This window comes from Trichosurus vulpecula, chromosome 6 (genome assembly GCF_011100635.1).
Source record: "Trichosurus vulpecula isolate mTriVul1 chromosome 6, mTriVul1.pri, whole genome shotgun sequence".
Classification (NCBI taxonomy): Eukaryota; Metazoa; Chordata; class Mammalia; order Diprotodontia; family Phalangeridae; genus Trichosurus; species Trichosurus vulpecula.
Genome location: NC_050578.1, coordinates 205,508,289 through 205,525,298, shown reverse-complemented (window position 1 = coordinate 205,525,298; position 17,010 = coordinate 205,508,289). Strand labels below are relative to the sequence as shown.

General features: G+C 38.8%; 1 protein-coding gene across 1 annotated transcript in view; it reads right to left on the bottom strand.

Annotated features, from left to right (window-relative positions):
• The window catches only part of SORCS2 (sortilin related VPS10 domain containing receptor 2), a 265,638-nt gene that overhangs the window by 23,179 nt on the left and 225,449 nt on the right, over positions 1–17,010 (bottom strand). Inside the window, exons 20-22 of the mRNA XM_036765080.1 lie at positions 14,224–14,336; positions 11,200–11,325; positions 772–871 (exon numbers count right to left, since the gene is read on the bottom strand). Of these exons, the coding sequence (XP_036620975.1) occupies positions 772–871; positions 11,200–11,325; positions 14,224–14,336 (339 nt within the window). The remainder of the gene's footprint in view (positions 1–771; positions 872–11,199; positions 11,326–14,223; positions 14,337–17,010) is intronic.

Sequence of the window (17,010 nt, the reverse complement as noted above, 5' to 3'; positions counted from 1 at the left end):
TTTGGGTTTTTCTTTTAAAAATCTTTGTTACAAGGCATAGCTGAGAGAGAGAAGGGATATATTCAGAAATTAATGTGATATAAAAACAAAAGACATCAATAAAAATCAGATTAGGAAAAAGGGCAGGTATTTGAAGAGCAGAGGAAAGCTCTTCAGTCCCTACTGAGGTTATCATCCAAAGAGGGAAAAAATAGTAAAATAAGAAGGAAAGAGAGAATTCGTGACTCACAGGAATTAGAGGACCTAAGCGCTTAGTTTCATGGGTACAGTTGAATCCTTCTAACTGTATTCATTAATTACAACTATCTTGGTTTCATTTTTTATGCATGATTGTTCACATTTTTATGATTCATTTAAGCTTTGGCTTTAGAGCTGAGAGGGAGCTGAAATCATCAAGTGGGAGCCTTAGGAGAGACCTTCAAATACTGTACTTAAGATGGTAGAACTGGGCAGAGCCCAATGTCCTTATTTTGTACATGAAGAAACTATGAAATCCTTTGGCAGCACCAATGGCAACAAGTGTTCTACTGAGAGTCAGATTTTGTTTCCAATAAATAGCCTTCTATCTTCAAGCTAAATTATGAGTAGAAATGAATAGGTAGCTGAAGGGTTAATGAGGTCACCAGGTCATTAACAATGTTCCACTGGAGAAAGTTTCAGAACAATCCTTAAATCATACTGGTGGGCCCCAGCATCTTGTCAAAGAGACTTAATTTTTTAGCCCTCTACTCCCAATGTCTGGGGCAAGAACAACACATATTGTGTCTTTACCTGAATCTGTGTCACGTAGTGTTACAAGTACCCAGAATCCTCCTCTTAGGAAAAAGCTGATGTTGTGGGCATTCAGGGCTTGCTTAATGGCCATGATCCTCTGAAACAAGAAGGAAACAAAACAAGGAACAGATACTTTATTTGGGATGTCTTGTGCCTTGAGAACTTAAGAGCTGCTGATAAAAAAGAATGCTAAGTGGAATATTAAAAGCTCACTTTTCTATAGTGGTAAATAGTTTGGAGGGGGGGGGTAGTGTACCAGATTCATTATCTCTGTCTTATAGATAAAGAAACTGAGGCTCAGGATGAGGTGATTTGCCTATGATTTAAACTCTAATAACTGTTAGAGCCAGCAATTGAAACTAGTTCTTGCTTCCTGTCAAAGCCAGTGCTCTCCACTCTCCTGACTACTAGCTGTGTTACATTGGGTAAGTTATTTAACCTGTCTGGAAAGAGAGAAGTTCTCATTAAACAAAAAGCCTTAGAGTCTAGTGGAGAGAGGACTGAATTTGAAGTTTGGAAGATGTGGCCTTGGATCTCGCTTTGGACACTTCACTAGCCTCAGATTCCTCATCTGTAAAAAGAGGGTGCAGGATAAAGTTCTCTTCAAATTTGAATTCTATGTTCTAAAATCCCTTTCAGCTCAAAACTTGTAGATCTTTGAGCTTCCCACCAAAACACACTTCCTCTGAACTTGGACAGTGACCGTCAGCGTTGTTGGCTTGCAGAGGGCAGGTGGTTGGACTAGATGACTTTTTGGTGCCCACTCCAATTCAGAATCTTAATGAATCTATGCTTCTATGATGGGAAGAAAATCTCCTTTGTTCCAGGCCATAGAATCCAGGTGTCATGAGATCAGCTGCAGTGAATGGGTTGTAACCTTCAGATACTTTTAGCTGAAAAGCAAACTCCAATCCTTGTAATCCATTTGTGCTGCAAATGACAAATGTTTATGGCCTTATCTTTTCCCTTGCCGATCCCTTTAGCAGCTTCTGCTCACTGTGTTTGGCAGCATTTCACTTACATGCACTATTGGGTTGATGGGTGGGGAATTGTAACCAGCTCATTGAATAGTTCTTATTAAACTTTCATCAATATGTACAGGTTCTTGATCAGAGCCACAGGGCAATCATTCTATCATTTCTGATCTGCTGCACATTGGGTATAATTGTTTGTACAATCGTTTGGTGACAACAGGCATTTTGTCATGATTTCTCAAACTCTTATTCTCCTGGTTTCTGGGGCATCTTATTAAGGAAGGGCATTTGGCTTTATCCATGCACATAAAATTCTGCAGCCATGTATTTACTTTTTCCTAATGCAGATCAAATAGACTGAAATATGATTGTCTATATTGCTCTAAAATAGCATTATTATTAAAAATGCTTACTGGCTTGGCAATAGAAGATTAATGTCTTTGAATATTTTCAGGAGTGGTAATTTTCTAGGCTATCAGACCTTAATTTGTTTGTCCTCCATATTAACCTGGCTCCCTCCAGCAACTGAAGTTACACTTCACCCCCACGGGGTGTAATGGAAAGAGCCCTGGGTTTGGAGTCAGGGAATATGGCTGTACTACTAACATGCTGGGTGACTGAGAAAAGTCACTTCTCTCTAGGCCTTGGCTTTCTCACCTGTAAATGAAAAGCAGCATGGCACAGTAGATAGAGAGTAAGCCTCAGTCAGGAAGATCTAAGTTCAGGTTCTGCCTCAGATAAATCTTGACTGTGTGATCCCGGGTAAGTCACTTAACTGCTCAGTATTCTACATAAATCTTTACGTCTATCAGTCTGTGTTGTTAGAAAATTTCTTTTTTTGGGAGGTATTTGTACCAATGAAATCACAATTCTACTTCTTGCTCCCTTCTCCATCTGCCCAGAAAATAATCTTGCCCAAAGGCAAGAATCTGTGAATCCCAGGCAGGGTCTGAGCCTCTTCCCAAGCAACCCTCCACATACAGTAGTCACGTTTGTCTGTCCCTTGTTACATGTTTCTGTGCATCAGTTTTCCTTGCTTATCCTTATGTTTTGTTCTTTGTGTGTTGAAATTAAACTAAATGACCTCTAGGGTCCCTTCTTCTTCTATGACCCTATGATTTTCTATCTGGAATTCTACCTCTTTGGTCTACCTCCTGCAGACCTGTTTTCTGCAAGTTGTAATCTTAACCATGGATGAATTAAATTTCTATTTAGTTTTAGGCTGCATATTTTGGGAAGGACATTGACAATCTGGAAAGAGTGACCAACACAGTAAAGGAAATGTGAAAGAAAAGCAACCCAAGGAAGAAAAGACAAAGGATGAGGACAATTGCTTCGAGCTTTGAAAGTCATTTATTGGGAAGAGAGATTAAGCTTATTCTGCTTGGCCTCAGGACATCTGGATATAGCCCAGCCTGTCCTCATCCTTCTTAAAATATGCTTACAGTAATTGGCCACAGTATTGCAGCCTAAGCTTGTGTTAGCTTTTTAGTTGCCATGTCACACTGCTGACTAATATTGAGGTTGCATTTCATGCATTCCATTAAAATACCCAGATCTTTAACGACATGTACTATTGGCAGTCCATAAATTCTTAATCCTTTACTTTAGAAGTACATTCTTTGAAACCAAGTACAGGACTCAACTCTTAAACTTGTTCAGTTTCATCTTTTTAGGAGTGGGCCTGTGTTCTAACCTATTGAGATCTTAGTGATTCTACATGCGTGTGCACTAGCTAACCCATCTGGAAATGTGATAGGCATGTCATATGTGCTTTCATCCAAGTAACTGATAAAAATATTGAACAGCACAGCATCAAAATGTGCTTCCAAACTGACACCAATCCATTAATGAATACTCTTTGGGTCTGCTTATTTTAAATCCACTTGTCTCTCCACTGGATCCACAAGGAAAGCATGAGAAGATTTGCCAAATGCCTCACTGAAATCCAAGAATGCCATAGCTATAGTGTTCCTGATCCATTAGTCTTATCAAAAAGGAAATGCAATCAGAGCTCATGACTTGTTCTTGAAGACACCATGCAGAATCTTGGAGATTATTGCTGTTTTCTAAATGCTCACCAGTTATTATATATTTAATAATGTGATCTAGGACTTTGACATCACCCTGCATCCCTTAAAAACAGACAAACTGATCCTTTCTCCTAATTTCCCTATTTCTGTTGATAAGCCCCATTTTCCTTTGTCACTCAGTCATCTTTGACTCTTCCTTCTCTTTCACTGGACATCCAGCTGCTTGCCAGGTTTCTTTGATTCTAAATTATCTCATAAAGTCATCCCTTCTTTTCCACTCTTACTGCCATCACCCTCATTGAGAGCCCTATTTATTGTATACTTGTACCGATGTAATAACCTCCTAATTGACTTCACTACCTCAATTCTTTCTACCTCCCAATAATAATAGCTCACATTTTACAGGCCTTTATTCATAAAACACTTTTTTTTCATAACATCCCTATGAGGTAATAGAACTATCTGTGGGGTGGATGGGGAACTACATCTCGATTTCATCTGAGTAGGGAAGTTCTTTTACTGATACTGAAGAGTATCTGCTTAGCAAGTCAGTCTAACACAGTTGCTTGGGGCACTGAAATGTTGAATTACTGGCCTAGGGTTATGTGGCTGTATGTCCCATAGATCATAGATTTAGAACTGAAAGGGACCTTAGATGCCATTGAATATTCATTTTATAGATGAAGAAGCTAAGGCCTGAAGAGGTTAAGTGACTTGCCCAGGGTCACGTATCTAGTAAATATCTGAGGCAGAATTTGAACCCAGGTACTCCTGATTGCAAATTTGGTATATTATCCACTATACATATTGGTATACATTATATGCTATACCATACTACTACTTATTATCTTCATTTTATAGGGAACATACTGAGTCTCAGAAAGGCAGAGTAACTTGCCTATAATTACTCAACTAGTAAGTACCAGATCTGGGAGTCAAGTCCAGGTTAACTGCCTCTAAGCCCAGTGGTCTTTCCAAATCTTTCAAATCATCCAGAGTGATCTTCTTAAGGCAGAATTCAGATTATGTCAGTCGCCACTTGGCAAATATGTAGCCGCTTCCCACTGCCTAAGAAACAACTTCCAAACTCTTAGTATGACATTCAAGGGTGTCTACGATGAGGCTGCCATCCAATTTTTGCATGTTTTCTCCCACCATTGCCCTTTAAATATTATCTATGGCAGCAATACTGGAAGATTTACCATTTCCAATTCTAGAGTCCTCATGCATACTTCCTTTCTTTCTCTCTAACATCCTGTGATGTGATCTGGTGCTCCTACATGTAAGGGATGTCTTACTCCTTAAATTTGATGATATATTGTGATATAGCTAATTATTCATATGCCTTATTCCCTCTACTCATTAAAAAGATCCTGAGACTGTATCCTGTTCCATCTTTGTATCTCCAGTGGCTTGCACAGTATCTAGCCTATAATGGACTTTTAATTAATGTTTAATTGAATAAAAATGGCCTTTTCCAGGAGTATCTGTAATTTAAAATCACAAAATCATATACATTCTGGAAGGTTCCTCAGAGTTCATCACGTACAATCCTCATTGAAACTGAATTTTGTCTGTGACATCCTCAATAATTTTTCAACTACAGGGCTTACTTCAAAGGCATCAAACTCTTAATGGTAGAATTTCAACCACCTTTGGTAGTTGTAATTACTTGGGATAGAGGATGCTCTTCTTGGAACCTGAAAATTATCTCCTCTAGAGCATAACCTTCTCTAATTATGAGTAAGGCTGATTGGATGTGATGGTACAAGCCTGTAATCCTTGTTACTAGGGAAGCTGGAATATTTCAAGTTTGGGAGTTGTACAGTGAAGTGAGCTAAGTTGTCTGAGAGGCCCCACTAAATCCAGCACTGATATGGTGAGTCCCTGGGATGAGGGTTAGCAGGGTCATCACGTTGCTTAAGGAAGGGGCAATTAGTGTAGGTTGGATATGGTAGAGGTCTGTGAGTAGCCACTGTACTTTCAGTGTGGGGGAAATGTCATCTTTAAAAACGAGTAAGTCTGGCTCTGGGTCCACATATCTGGGTAAAAAATGCCCAAGTCTAGTGTTACTTGGTGTATGTTATTTGTTTGATCATAAACATCCAGATGTGCTTTTGCTGGTATAAAGTGCTTATCAAGTGCCTAATGCTAACAATTTACCAATTACACAAGCATCAAATAAAAAGAAAGCATAAGCTTTCTCATTTTTTTGTTGTTTGTTGTTTCAGTTGTATCTGATTCTTGTGACCCAATTTGGGGTTTTCTTGGCAGATAGTGGTTTGCTGTTTCCTTCTCCAGCTCATTTTATGGATGAGGAAACTGAGGCAAACAGAGTTAAGTGACTTGCCCAGGGTCACACAGCTAGTAAGTGTCTGAGGCCAGATTAGAACTCAGGAAGTCTTCCTAACTCCATCCCCATCACTCTATCTACTGAACCACCTAGCTGCTCCAAGCTTTCTCACTACCATAATTATAATACGACTTTCAGACAAATGAGGGACACTTGGCAGTATTAAGACATCCAAGTTCTCATCTTTAGCAGTCTAGATTCTAGAACATCTCTCTTCAAAATCTTCAGAGACTCAAGCACATCTACAATCTGTGTGTCAGGGACCCATAGCCTCTGATCCAAACCTGTATGGGGGAGGAAGGGGGATGCCCACAACAGTTTTGTCAAGGATGAAGTCAGTGCCAGCTTGCTAATCTAGCAATACCAGACCATCACCACCTAGCCCTTTGATATTCCCTGTGATTCTCAAGTCCAGGTCTTTGAGGAATAGGTAAAAAGTCATCAGCTCTCATGCAAACCCTCAAGTTAACAATACACTGAATATAGGAAGGCTCTATTTCACCTGACAAAAATGCAAAGTATAAAGTACTCACACTCTAGTCTATAAAAGGTCAAAAGAACTTTTCTTTCCTTTCTAGATGGCGTCAACATTTCTAGACCACACTGGTTAAGATCCTCCAGCCTCAGCCGAGGTAAACACTCAGGGTTTTGAGAGAGTCAAACATCATCAAAAATGTTAGAACCAGAAGAGACCATGGGACATAGAATATTTAAGTTGAAAAATCCTGTAGAACGCAGAATTTTGGAGTTGTAAGAGACTTTATAAATCATCTTATTCTAGTCCCTTATTTTATAGATAAGTATCATTGTTGTTGCTTAGTCACTTTCACTTGTGTCCCTCAACTTTTCATGACCCCCTTTTGGGGTTTACTTGGCAAAAATACTGGAGTGGTTTGCCATCTCCTTCTCCAGCTTATTTTATAAATGAGGAAATGGAGTCAAACAGGGTTAAGTGACTTGCTCAGGGTCACACAGCTAGTAAGTGTCTGAGGCTGGATTTAAACTCAGGTCTTCCTGATTCCAGGCATATTCCAAGTAGACTAAGACCTAGAATGGGAGAATAATTTTTCAGCATATATCTTATTAGTAACAAAGCTATGACCAAAATCTAGGTTTTCTGGTTTCTAGACTAATTTTCTTTTTGTTATACTTCCTCTTTGGCCTTTTGATATTCTATGCTTTGTCTCGTTCTTTAGTTTGTCAAGATGCCATCCTTAGACCAGTATTCACTAGTGGAGAAACAACCTTCTGCACTTCCTAATCCAAGCAAGTTGGACAAAATGGCAGAGGTACTAGGCCCCTCTACTGGCCTCTTGTGTTCCATAGGTTAGAAGCCATAGGGAGGTCTGCTGCACTAACTTGGCACTCAGTTCTGGCACCTGATGGGCTCAGTGAGGTAGCCTTTTGGCAGATAGCTTTTATTGTAATGGAATTTTTTCTTAAAAATGAACTATGGCATTGGGTGAGGGATGAGAGTTGAGAATAAGAGGAATGACTCACAGAATAACAGAATTAGATTTGGAAGAGACCTTGGTGATTATCTAGTTTCTTTCCCCCTCCCCCATATATTATCTTGAGGAGGAGACTGAGACCTGGAGAGGAGAAGGGAATTGTCTAAGGTCATAATAAGTAGTTGAGCTGAAGCTGAGGATCACAGAAGGTAGGAAAGTCCTATGGCTACCCATAATCTCAGAGCTGCAGGGGATCTGAGTTTCCTTATTCTAACCCTATTCTGATCTTTCAGTTCAGGTATTCTTTGGTTCTATGATTCAGTTTCTACAAGTTGATTCAGGAAGCTTTGACCCAGGTGGAATAGACTCAGTAGCCAAGTAGTTACTACTGTGTTCAGAGAACTAGATTAGTGCAATAAAGATATAATTGGGTACCCAGAATCTCATAATCTGATTGCTGCTGTCCTTCTCCCACACATTCTCCTTTACTGATGAATTAGAATCTGAAATGGCAAATTGGAAGAGAGCTCAGAAGGCTTATATTCCAACCCCTATCTGAGTCAGAATCTGCTTGAGAAAATCTCTGACAATGAAGTCTCTTGATAAAGACCTCTGGTATTGGAAAAGTCACTACCTACTGAGTAAATCAATTACAATTTAGAACAGCTCTAGTCATTTGGGGGTTTGTCTAAATATTGAACCAAGCTTGCTTTCTTGTAATTTCTCCTAATTGTCCTCTCAAAGCAGGCAAAACAAGACTAATTCTCTTTCTTGATGACAATCCTTCAAAAACTTGAAGACAGGGAGTATGTTTCTTCTAAATCTTCTTTTATACAGGGCAAATATCTCCCTTTTCATCATTTGATCTTTGTAAGACATGGGCACCAGTCCTCTCAATAATCATCTACACATACATAAAAATAATATGACTCAACACAAAACCCTAATCTCTGATATTTGTAAGGATAGGATGGATCTACCCTTCATCAGTACTAGTAGCTATGACTGGGAACAAAATATATCTAACTCACAGCAGGGATGCAGGAAATGACTGCCAGGCAGTGGGGAGGAATAAGGGTCTTTGGTAGACTAGGATTCTTTGATAGACTATTTTTTGTAGAATATATGCATGCACATTTTTGAAAGTAATCATTCTGATTAAAAAAAAAAAACCACACTTCTATTTTGTACTCTGGGTGGTTTGGAGGAAGAAGACAGGAAAAGCAAAGGTGGGCAGTATCAAAGATTACCAGAAAAGCGTATTGCAAACTGTCAGGGTTTTACAGATGACACTAGTATGAAGTGTCACCTGGATAGGAGAAGCCGTCATTCAGCTGAAGCAGTAACCACTGCTATTCGGGAACATTTGTTTATCTGCAATGTGCAGGTGTCAAAGGCACTAAAATCAGTTGTTTTCTACCCAGGACCAGTGATTTGGCTGACACTTTGTCATTATAGGAAGGATGGGATATTAGAAAGAGCATTGGATTTAGATAGGGGTCAAAATTCTGGCTCAGATACTTGATATCTATGTGACCTTGGACAAGTCACTTCCCCTAGACTTTTGTTTTCTCATTTCTCAAATGATGTGGTTGTAAAGTCCCTTGAAGGCTGAAAAATTCTGTAAGTTCTCCCACTTTTAAATGCTATGTTTTTATTTCCTTAATTCCCAGGTTGTAGTTAATTCAGCCCCACAGCTATAGGAAGCTAAGAATTCTGACAGCAGGATTCCTTGCATTTCAGAAAGTTCAGCACCATGGTCAGTGATCCAGCAGTCCTTCAGACCCTGGTCTGTTTCTTATTTAAATGACTTCAATTCTAATGCGTTTAATTGTTAAGCTATACTTTATAATTTGTGATTATGCACTTTGTTTTCAGTTAATTTCCTATATATTTCTATCTGTGTTTTTGCTGTTTCTGGCATGTAATCAATTTAGCAAATAAGAAAATCAACAAGTATACAGGGTAGTCATGGACAGACAGTATTTTTTAGAATTTGTTCTGAATTTTTTTTAGGAAGATATCTGGAAATTTAGGTGTCAGTGGTATGATATGGCAGCTAAAAAAAGCTAATGTTATTTTGGATTTCCCCATGCTTGAAAATCTCTGCCTCCTAATTTCTACCAAAGGCCATCCTGGTTTCCCAAGCTGCTTAATGTCTACCTTCATATGTTTCTCTCTCTCTCTCTCTCTCTCTCTCTCTCTCTCTCTCTCTCTCTCTCACTCTCTCCCTCCCTCCCTCCCTCCCTCCCTCTATATTTACATGCTATCTTCCCTTTCCCCTTAGAATGTACAGTCTTTCAGAGAACAGATTTTTTTTTGCTTTTCTTTGCTTGGCATAATTCCTGGCATATAGAAAATACCAAATAAATGAGAGAAAAGAGACTGAAGAAAGAAAAGTCAGGAGGTAGCCTAATCTTGGAGAAGAGTGAAAAGGGCCTAAACTAGCACAGTTGGTTAGGAAAATGAAAAAAAATAGGAAAAAGACAGATGGGAGATAAAGGGAAGAAGAAAAGTTAATAAGACTTGACAACTGATTTTATGGGCAAAGTGAGGAAAAGGGAAGAGTCAAAGATGACTGTGAGGGTATAAATCTGGGTGAAATAGATAAAGCAAGAATTGCAGGTTTAAATAGTGAGGATGATTTAGGGTCCATTGAGTTTAAGGCACAATTATGAAATTCCAGTAGAGTTGTCCCAGAAGCTAGGAAGAAATGTGAGACTAGGAAGGGAAGAATTAGGAAAAAAACCAGGGCTGTATGTATAGATTTTGGAGCCATCAGCTTTAAGGTGACAATTGAATCTATTTGAGTAGATGAGAACTGAAGAGGGTCTAGGAGAGAGCTTGGGGAGATACCTTCATTTGAGAGATGGGAGAAAGAAAATGAACCAATTGAGGAGATGGAGGAAGGAGAGCCTGGAAAGAGATCCAAAAAGGTCCAGGAGGAGGAAATGATCAAAAATTAGAGAGAAAAAGGAGGGTAAACATTTTGAAAAAGCTATTAGGAGAACGGGCAATGATATATTTGAGGATATGTCAAGACCCTAATTCCTAGGACGTAAAGTCAATACGTATATTACCAAAATGATCAGAGCACCCAAACACCCGCGTCCACAAGACAGTAAGATAACATAGGGGTTTGTTTAGCTGAAATGAAGCCGCCTTTTACTGGTATGAGGTTTAGGCAAATTACTTCCCTTCTGGGTCTCTGTTTCTACTCTAAAATTAAGGGTTTGGATCAGATGATCTTCCAGCTCTAAATCCAATGAGACCCTCTATAAAGATAAAAATAAAGTCATTTATCTTTCTATATTACTTTCAGATTCCTTAGAGGATATCCTCTAAGGTGGTGGTTGGAGTATAAGGATTATCATTTCCATTTAACAGAAGAAGGCAGTGAGTCTTAGAAAGTAAGTGACTTGCCCAAGGTCACGCATCAGGCTAAATCAATCAGCAAACATTTATCAACACTGTTTGACCTAGAACCCAGATGTCTCAAGTTCTATGCTTGTATATACGACACCATTGATCCTGAGGCAACATGAATTCCATGATTCTGATGGTTAATAGGCTATATATGTGTATATTCAAATTCTTTGAGATGGTTGAATTACCTTATCACTTGGTATGCTCCTCTTCCTCTTTGGTTTAGGTGATGGCAGAAGCACATGCAAGTCAGCAGTTGTGGGCAGGCCTGGCTTCACCACAGTTAGCAGAGACTCTTCAGGGATATTCGTTTCCTGTAGAGATAGCATCCTATTCAGTGGTCAGCTTGTTACACAGATTTTTTTTTGGTGGGAGGGCACCTAGTTTAGTGATTAATGAACTGTTAAAGGAGGAAGGGAGACCTATTACAACCTTGTCATTTTAGACATGAGGACACTGGGACTCTGAGAAAGAAGAGAACATTCCCAAGGTCTCACAGCAAGTATTTGGCAAAGCTAGGACTAGAGCCCATAGCTCCTAACTTCCAAAGCTCTTTCCACTATTAACAATGTACCTACCTGAAGTCAGTGAAACTGATTATACTCCCCATCATCAACCCCCCTTCTTGGAGTAAAATCTTCAATGATTTTCTATTGCCTTTAAAATGACAATCCTCAGACTCAAATTTAAGGCCTTCCAGAATCTGGCTCCTCCCAATTTTCTGCATCTGATTTTGTATTATTCCCTTTCATCCATTCTCTCCTCCATGTCTCATATACATCACTTCCTTAACTTCCTTGTAGAATCTCTGGCTTCCTTCACATCTCAGGTCAGCTTCCACCTTTTCCTGATCTCCCAATTAGCATTCTCCCATTCCAAGATTTGTTGAATATGACTATATAGATATATACATAAATATACACCTGACACTTACCTATAAGTGTGTCTACATTGTATGTTCCAGTTAAATGTAAGTTCCTTAAGGATAGGGACTATATTGTTTTTGTCTTTTATCTCTTGTACTTAGAACATTGCCCTGAATACATTATGTTTATCAAATTTATGTTGAATGCAATAATCAGTGACTACCACCTATAGGATTCCTGGAGGAGTTGGCATCTGAAGTGGGCCTTGAAGGAGGAGAATAATTTTGAAAGGTAGAGATTAGGAGTGAACCTGATTTATATATAGAAGTGAGCAAGGGCAAGGAAGATCCTGAAGAAGCCAATAGTACAGTTTGGCTGTAATTTCAGTATCCATGGAAATGAGTATGGTGCTGGAAAAGTAGGCTGGAGTCAGATGGTGGAAAGTCTTGAATGTAGTTTGCTTGGGTTTTTACTAGTCACCTTGCTTTTGCAGAAGATGCTGCCTACCGTTACCAGAATGATTTAGCACAATCTACTTTAGGTTCTACCTGTCCTTCTAGACTGTAGATCCTTAAGGGCAGAGATAGAACTTTCCTCATCATCGTATCTTGTCTCAGGGTCCTCATAATAGTTTATGATCATGTAGCACCTCTTTCAAAAGCCTCTTCTATAGTTATTGTTTGTAACTTTTTATGATGCAGGGAAGCTTGGAGAAGAATGACTTAAAATGCATTTTATGAGAGAGTTCTCTCATGGCACTTTTTGGAGAGACTGAGAAGAGTTAACTTGAGAAAACCTGAAGAAGAGAGAGAAGAAGATGGAGGAATCTCCACAAAGTATAAACCTTGATCTTGCAAAGAAGGCAAAGAGAATTCTTTATAAAAGATGCTGCTTGGTATGTTGAGTGAACTGAAAGTAGAACAATGTTTCCGGAAGTAAGGGGAAGCCATCTGCAGTTACGGTGATGGTTAGGGATAACTCTGCCTATGATCTTTATTTGAGCTTAAATAATTTAAATAATTATTTATGCCTTTCTATTACTGTTTGTGAATAAATTATATAGCTATGCAATTGTTTAGTGGGAAAGAGGTTTCTCTGCTTTACTAAATGATATTTAATAAATGGGTATAGGAGATCCGAGCTTAAGTAATTAATGAGAGAATATCCAAATAATATCCTTGAACTCATGATGATGTCAATGAATAGGGTAATGAGTCTAGTGGAGGCTGAGGTGTGATTGCTCCTTGTAAGCTCCCAGTAAGTGTGGTTGACCATCCTAAAAGCCTATTATAGTTACAAACGACTTTACATCCATTTTCTTTGTTGATTTCCACCATGACTGTGAGGTTGACAGTTTGTTATCTTCATAGTACAGGTGAAGCAACTTGGGATCCAGTAGATTAAGTAGCATAACTGGACCCCAGATCTCCTAGTGCTGTGTCCTGTTCTCCATCCACTATACTATACTGACTTTCTGCATGCCTTTCCTGATAAACTATATGTTCCTTGAGGTCAGGGACTGCTTCATTTTTGTCTTTTATCTCTAGGGCTCAGCATTGTATCTATCACAAAGTAGGTCTTTGATGGTCATTGATGAATAGATTTTTAGTGACAAAAACAATAAATTCTGAGTCAGAAGACTTGGTCTCAAGTCCAGGCTCTCCTATTTAATATCTGTATGACCTTGGACAATTCATTTCCATTTGGTTCCTCAGATACAAATAAGAAGGCTAGAGAATATGACCCTCACAGCATTAATTTCTATAATAATTATAACTACCATTGTCTAATGATAATGTGATAGTGACAACCTTGGCATTTTATTATTGCCATTTTGATAGCCTAATTAAAATTGTTACCACTGACTATAACTTCCATCAAAAGGCAAAAATCAGCACAATGGACAAATATTAGTTTTGATTTTCTAGAGAGTATGCTGTAACTTTATAGTCAGACATAATTCTATCATTATTCCCCCAACCATCTCTTCACACACACACACATATCCCTCATCCCCTCTCCATAGTTATATCACATACAAGCTATGGCTTTTCCTGCATCAGCATCATTTCCTTCCATCTGGCTCAAAATTCTCTCACAGCTGCATTTACTCTTAACTGCCAATTAGGCAGTGTTGGAGCTGAACATTCAGTGCTGTTTTGCTGTGACCAGCAAGCCGGTACCCCAGTGGCACCCATTTCCATCTGCCTGCCTCTCTGGGTGGCCCTGGGGCATCATTCAGTCGGTCATTGAGTTTGACCCATTTTCCTTGAAAGAACAGCATCCTGCCCATGACCTTTCTCATCTTCTCTCTGGGAGAAGTTATGACACTTTCAGGGGGCTCACCTCAGAAAGGAGGCGGGTGACTACCAGGCCAATGTCTTCTCTCCATTCAGGGATGTTAGGATTGTACATATCCAAGTGCTTGGTAAACTTCAGGGGCAGAACTTGAAATTGATCTGGAGAGAGATGGAGACAAAATGATTTGGACAATTAAAAAATGATTTCTGGGAACTTCTGAAGTGCTTACAGACTATGCCATAAAATCCAACACTATGTGGCTTGTATTTATATTCTAATAACAATCTCCCCCATTTGATAGATCTCCCCTTACAACAGCCTCTGAATTAGAGGCGGCAAGTGATGTTATCTACATTTATCAAATGAGGAAACTGAGGCTCAGAGAGAGTCATCGATTTGTTCACAGTCACATAGCTAATAAGTAGCCTATTGACCTCAAGTTCTCAGTTTTTCCATGCCACCAGTCTGCTTTTACATTCATTATTTCATTGGATCCTGGGACAGATGACAAAACACAAAAAGGCAAAATATCCTATACAAGGTGACAATGGCCATGAAATGGCAGAGCTTGGACTTCTACTCAAGTTAACTGGCTTTATTATGTCCAGTGTTCTTTTTACTGCACTCTTTGTCATACAGGGTATTTCTAAAGTCTGGACACATAGGCAAAAATGCCTATTTTCAAGAAATGAAATGAATGAAATTTTCAGCAATATTTTATTCAATTGGAATATTAACAAGTAACATCTTCAATATTTCCATCATTTGTGATGCAAAGGTTGATGAACTTTGCAAGATTCACGTGAACTCAATGCCATAATTCCATATTGCTGTCAATTTTAGCATTTGCTCTTTCTGTGTTCAATCAAGTGTGTTGCATCTGTGATTTTCACTGAGTACACCTTCTCTTTTAGCATACCCCAGAAAAAGAAGTCAAGGGGGGCTAAGGTCTATTAATATTCCAAATATTTCAAAATATGCATTTTTGCCTATGTGTCCAGACTTTAGGGACACCCTGTATATCATCTTTTCCTTTCTGAGCCTTGGTTTTCTCATCTGTAAAACAAAGCTAAATCATATGCACACTATGTTATGGGATTGGGGGAAGAAATATCTTCATAAGACTAAAACAGGGTGTCCTCAAAATCTTAGTACAGTTTTAATTGCTAAATTAAAGTTTTAGTTCTTAATAGCTTCAAACTGAGACACTATACAAAGATGAGTTATGATAGTTTTTGCTATTATTGTTATTCATAGTTGGTCAGATCATCTCTCTAGCCAGGGCATGGATGACAGAACTTTATTCACTTCCATAGTCCCATGCCCAAATTCCAAGCACTAAAACCCTACATGTAGCGGAGGTTGGTGTTAGAGAATCTGGGTTCAAATCCTACCTCTCATGCTTCCTACCTGTGTGACTTTGGATCAGTTGCTTAATCACCATAGTCACAGATCGCTCATCTGTAAAATGATAGGGTTGGACTAGATAGCCCCTAAGGTCCCTTCCAGCTCTACAACTGGGATCCAGTCCCATGAACTCCTCACATCAACCTTGCAAGGTAAGTAATTCTTAAACTTTTGTCAGTATTGGTATGCTTTTCATTGATCCAGATCATAACCGCTCTATAACTTACTAGAAGTGTTTCACTATTGCTATGGCTAAAACCCAGTCCTGTTGGAGTAAGACTGATGATGGACCTCTGTAAAGTTAGCCAGCCTGCACCTGGGCCTTGGCACTAGGCATATGATCCTTGAATGTGAGCTGCCTCATGGGAATGAGTTGGAATCAAAGAATTTTAGGGACCTCAGGATGTACACAGTTCAATATAATGGAAGAGGAAACTCTTCTACAAGGCTGTAGAAAGACAAGCACCCTAACATACTAGTAGAATACTATTCTATATATAATAGTATAATAATATAATAATATAATAATATAATAATATAATAGTATAATAAACTAGAAGCACATAATATAATAGTAGAATTGCAAATCAGTCCAACCATTCTAGAAAGCTCTTTGAACTTTGGCAAGAAAGTGACTAAATGTCTACACACTTTGATGCAGATTCTGCTGCTAGATAGAGGAAATCAGTGATAAAATAGAAAGGTCCCATGCTTACCGAGATATATTTATAACAGCTTTTTTTGGGTAGAGGCAAAGAACTGGACATAAAACAGACCCCCATTGTTTAAGGGAAGATTAGACAAGTTGTGGTATATGATAATGGCCATAAAATATTATTGGGCTATAATAAATGATCACAGGATCATAGAATTAGAGCTGGAAGTGACCTTAGAGGCATCAAGTCCACTCTTTTTACATATGAGGAAACTGAGGCACTAGTTAAAGAAGACTCACAGGGCTATTAGGTGGGTGATGTAGAATTTGAACTCAAGTCTTTCTGACTCCAAGCCTGATAACCCTATCCACTACAAATATGATGACATCAGAGAAGCATGGGGAAACATGAACTGAGGAAAAAGTATCAGTCAAATTTTAAATTAAAAAAAAACAAACAAAAAGAAGAAATCATTTCTATAACATCCATGCCAAGTGGTCATCTAGCCTCTTATTGAAGACCTCCAGTGAGGATGAAAAACTCCACCTACAAAGGAAGCACATGTTACTTTTGAACAACTCTAATTTAGATGGTCAATAGATGGGAATTTCCTCTGCATCTCAGGCAGGCAGAGATTTTGAATCTAAATGTGGGAAAGGAATCCTTTGCACAGTGGGAAAGGAATCCTTTGCACGATGGGAAAGAACACAGAGCATTCCTACAGCCATTCTGAAAAAGCCATTCTAAGCTAACCCGAGTTACCTTCCCA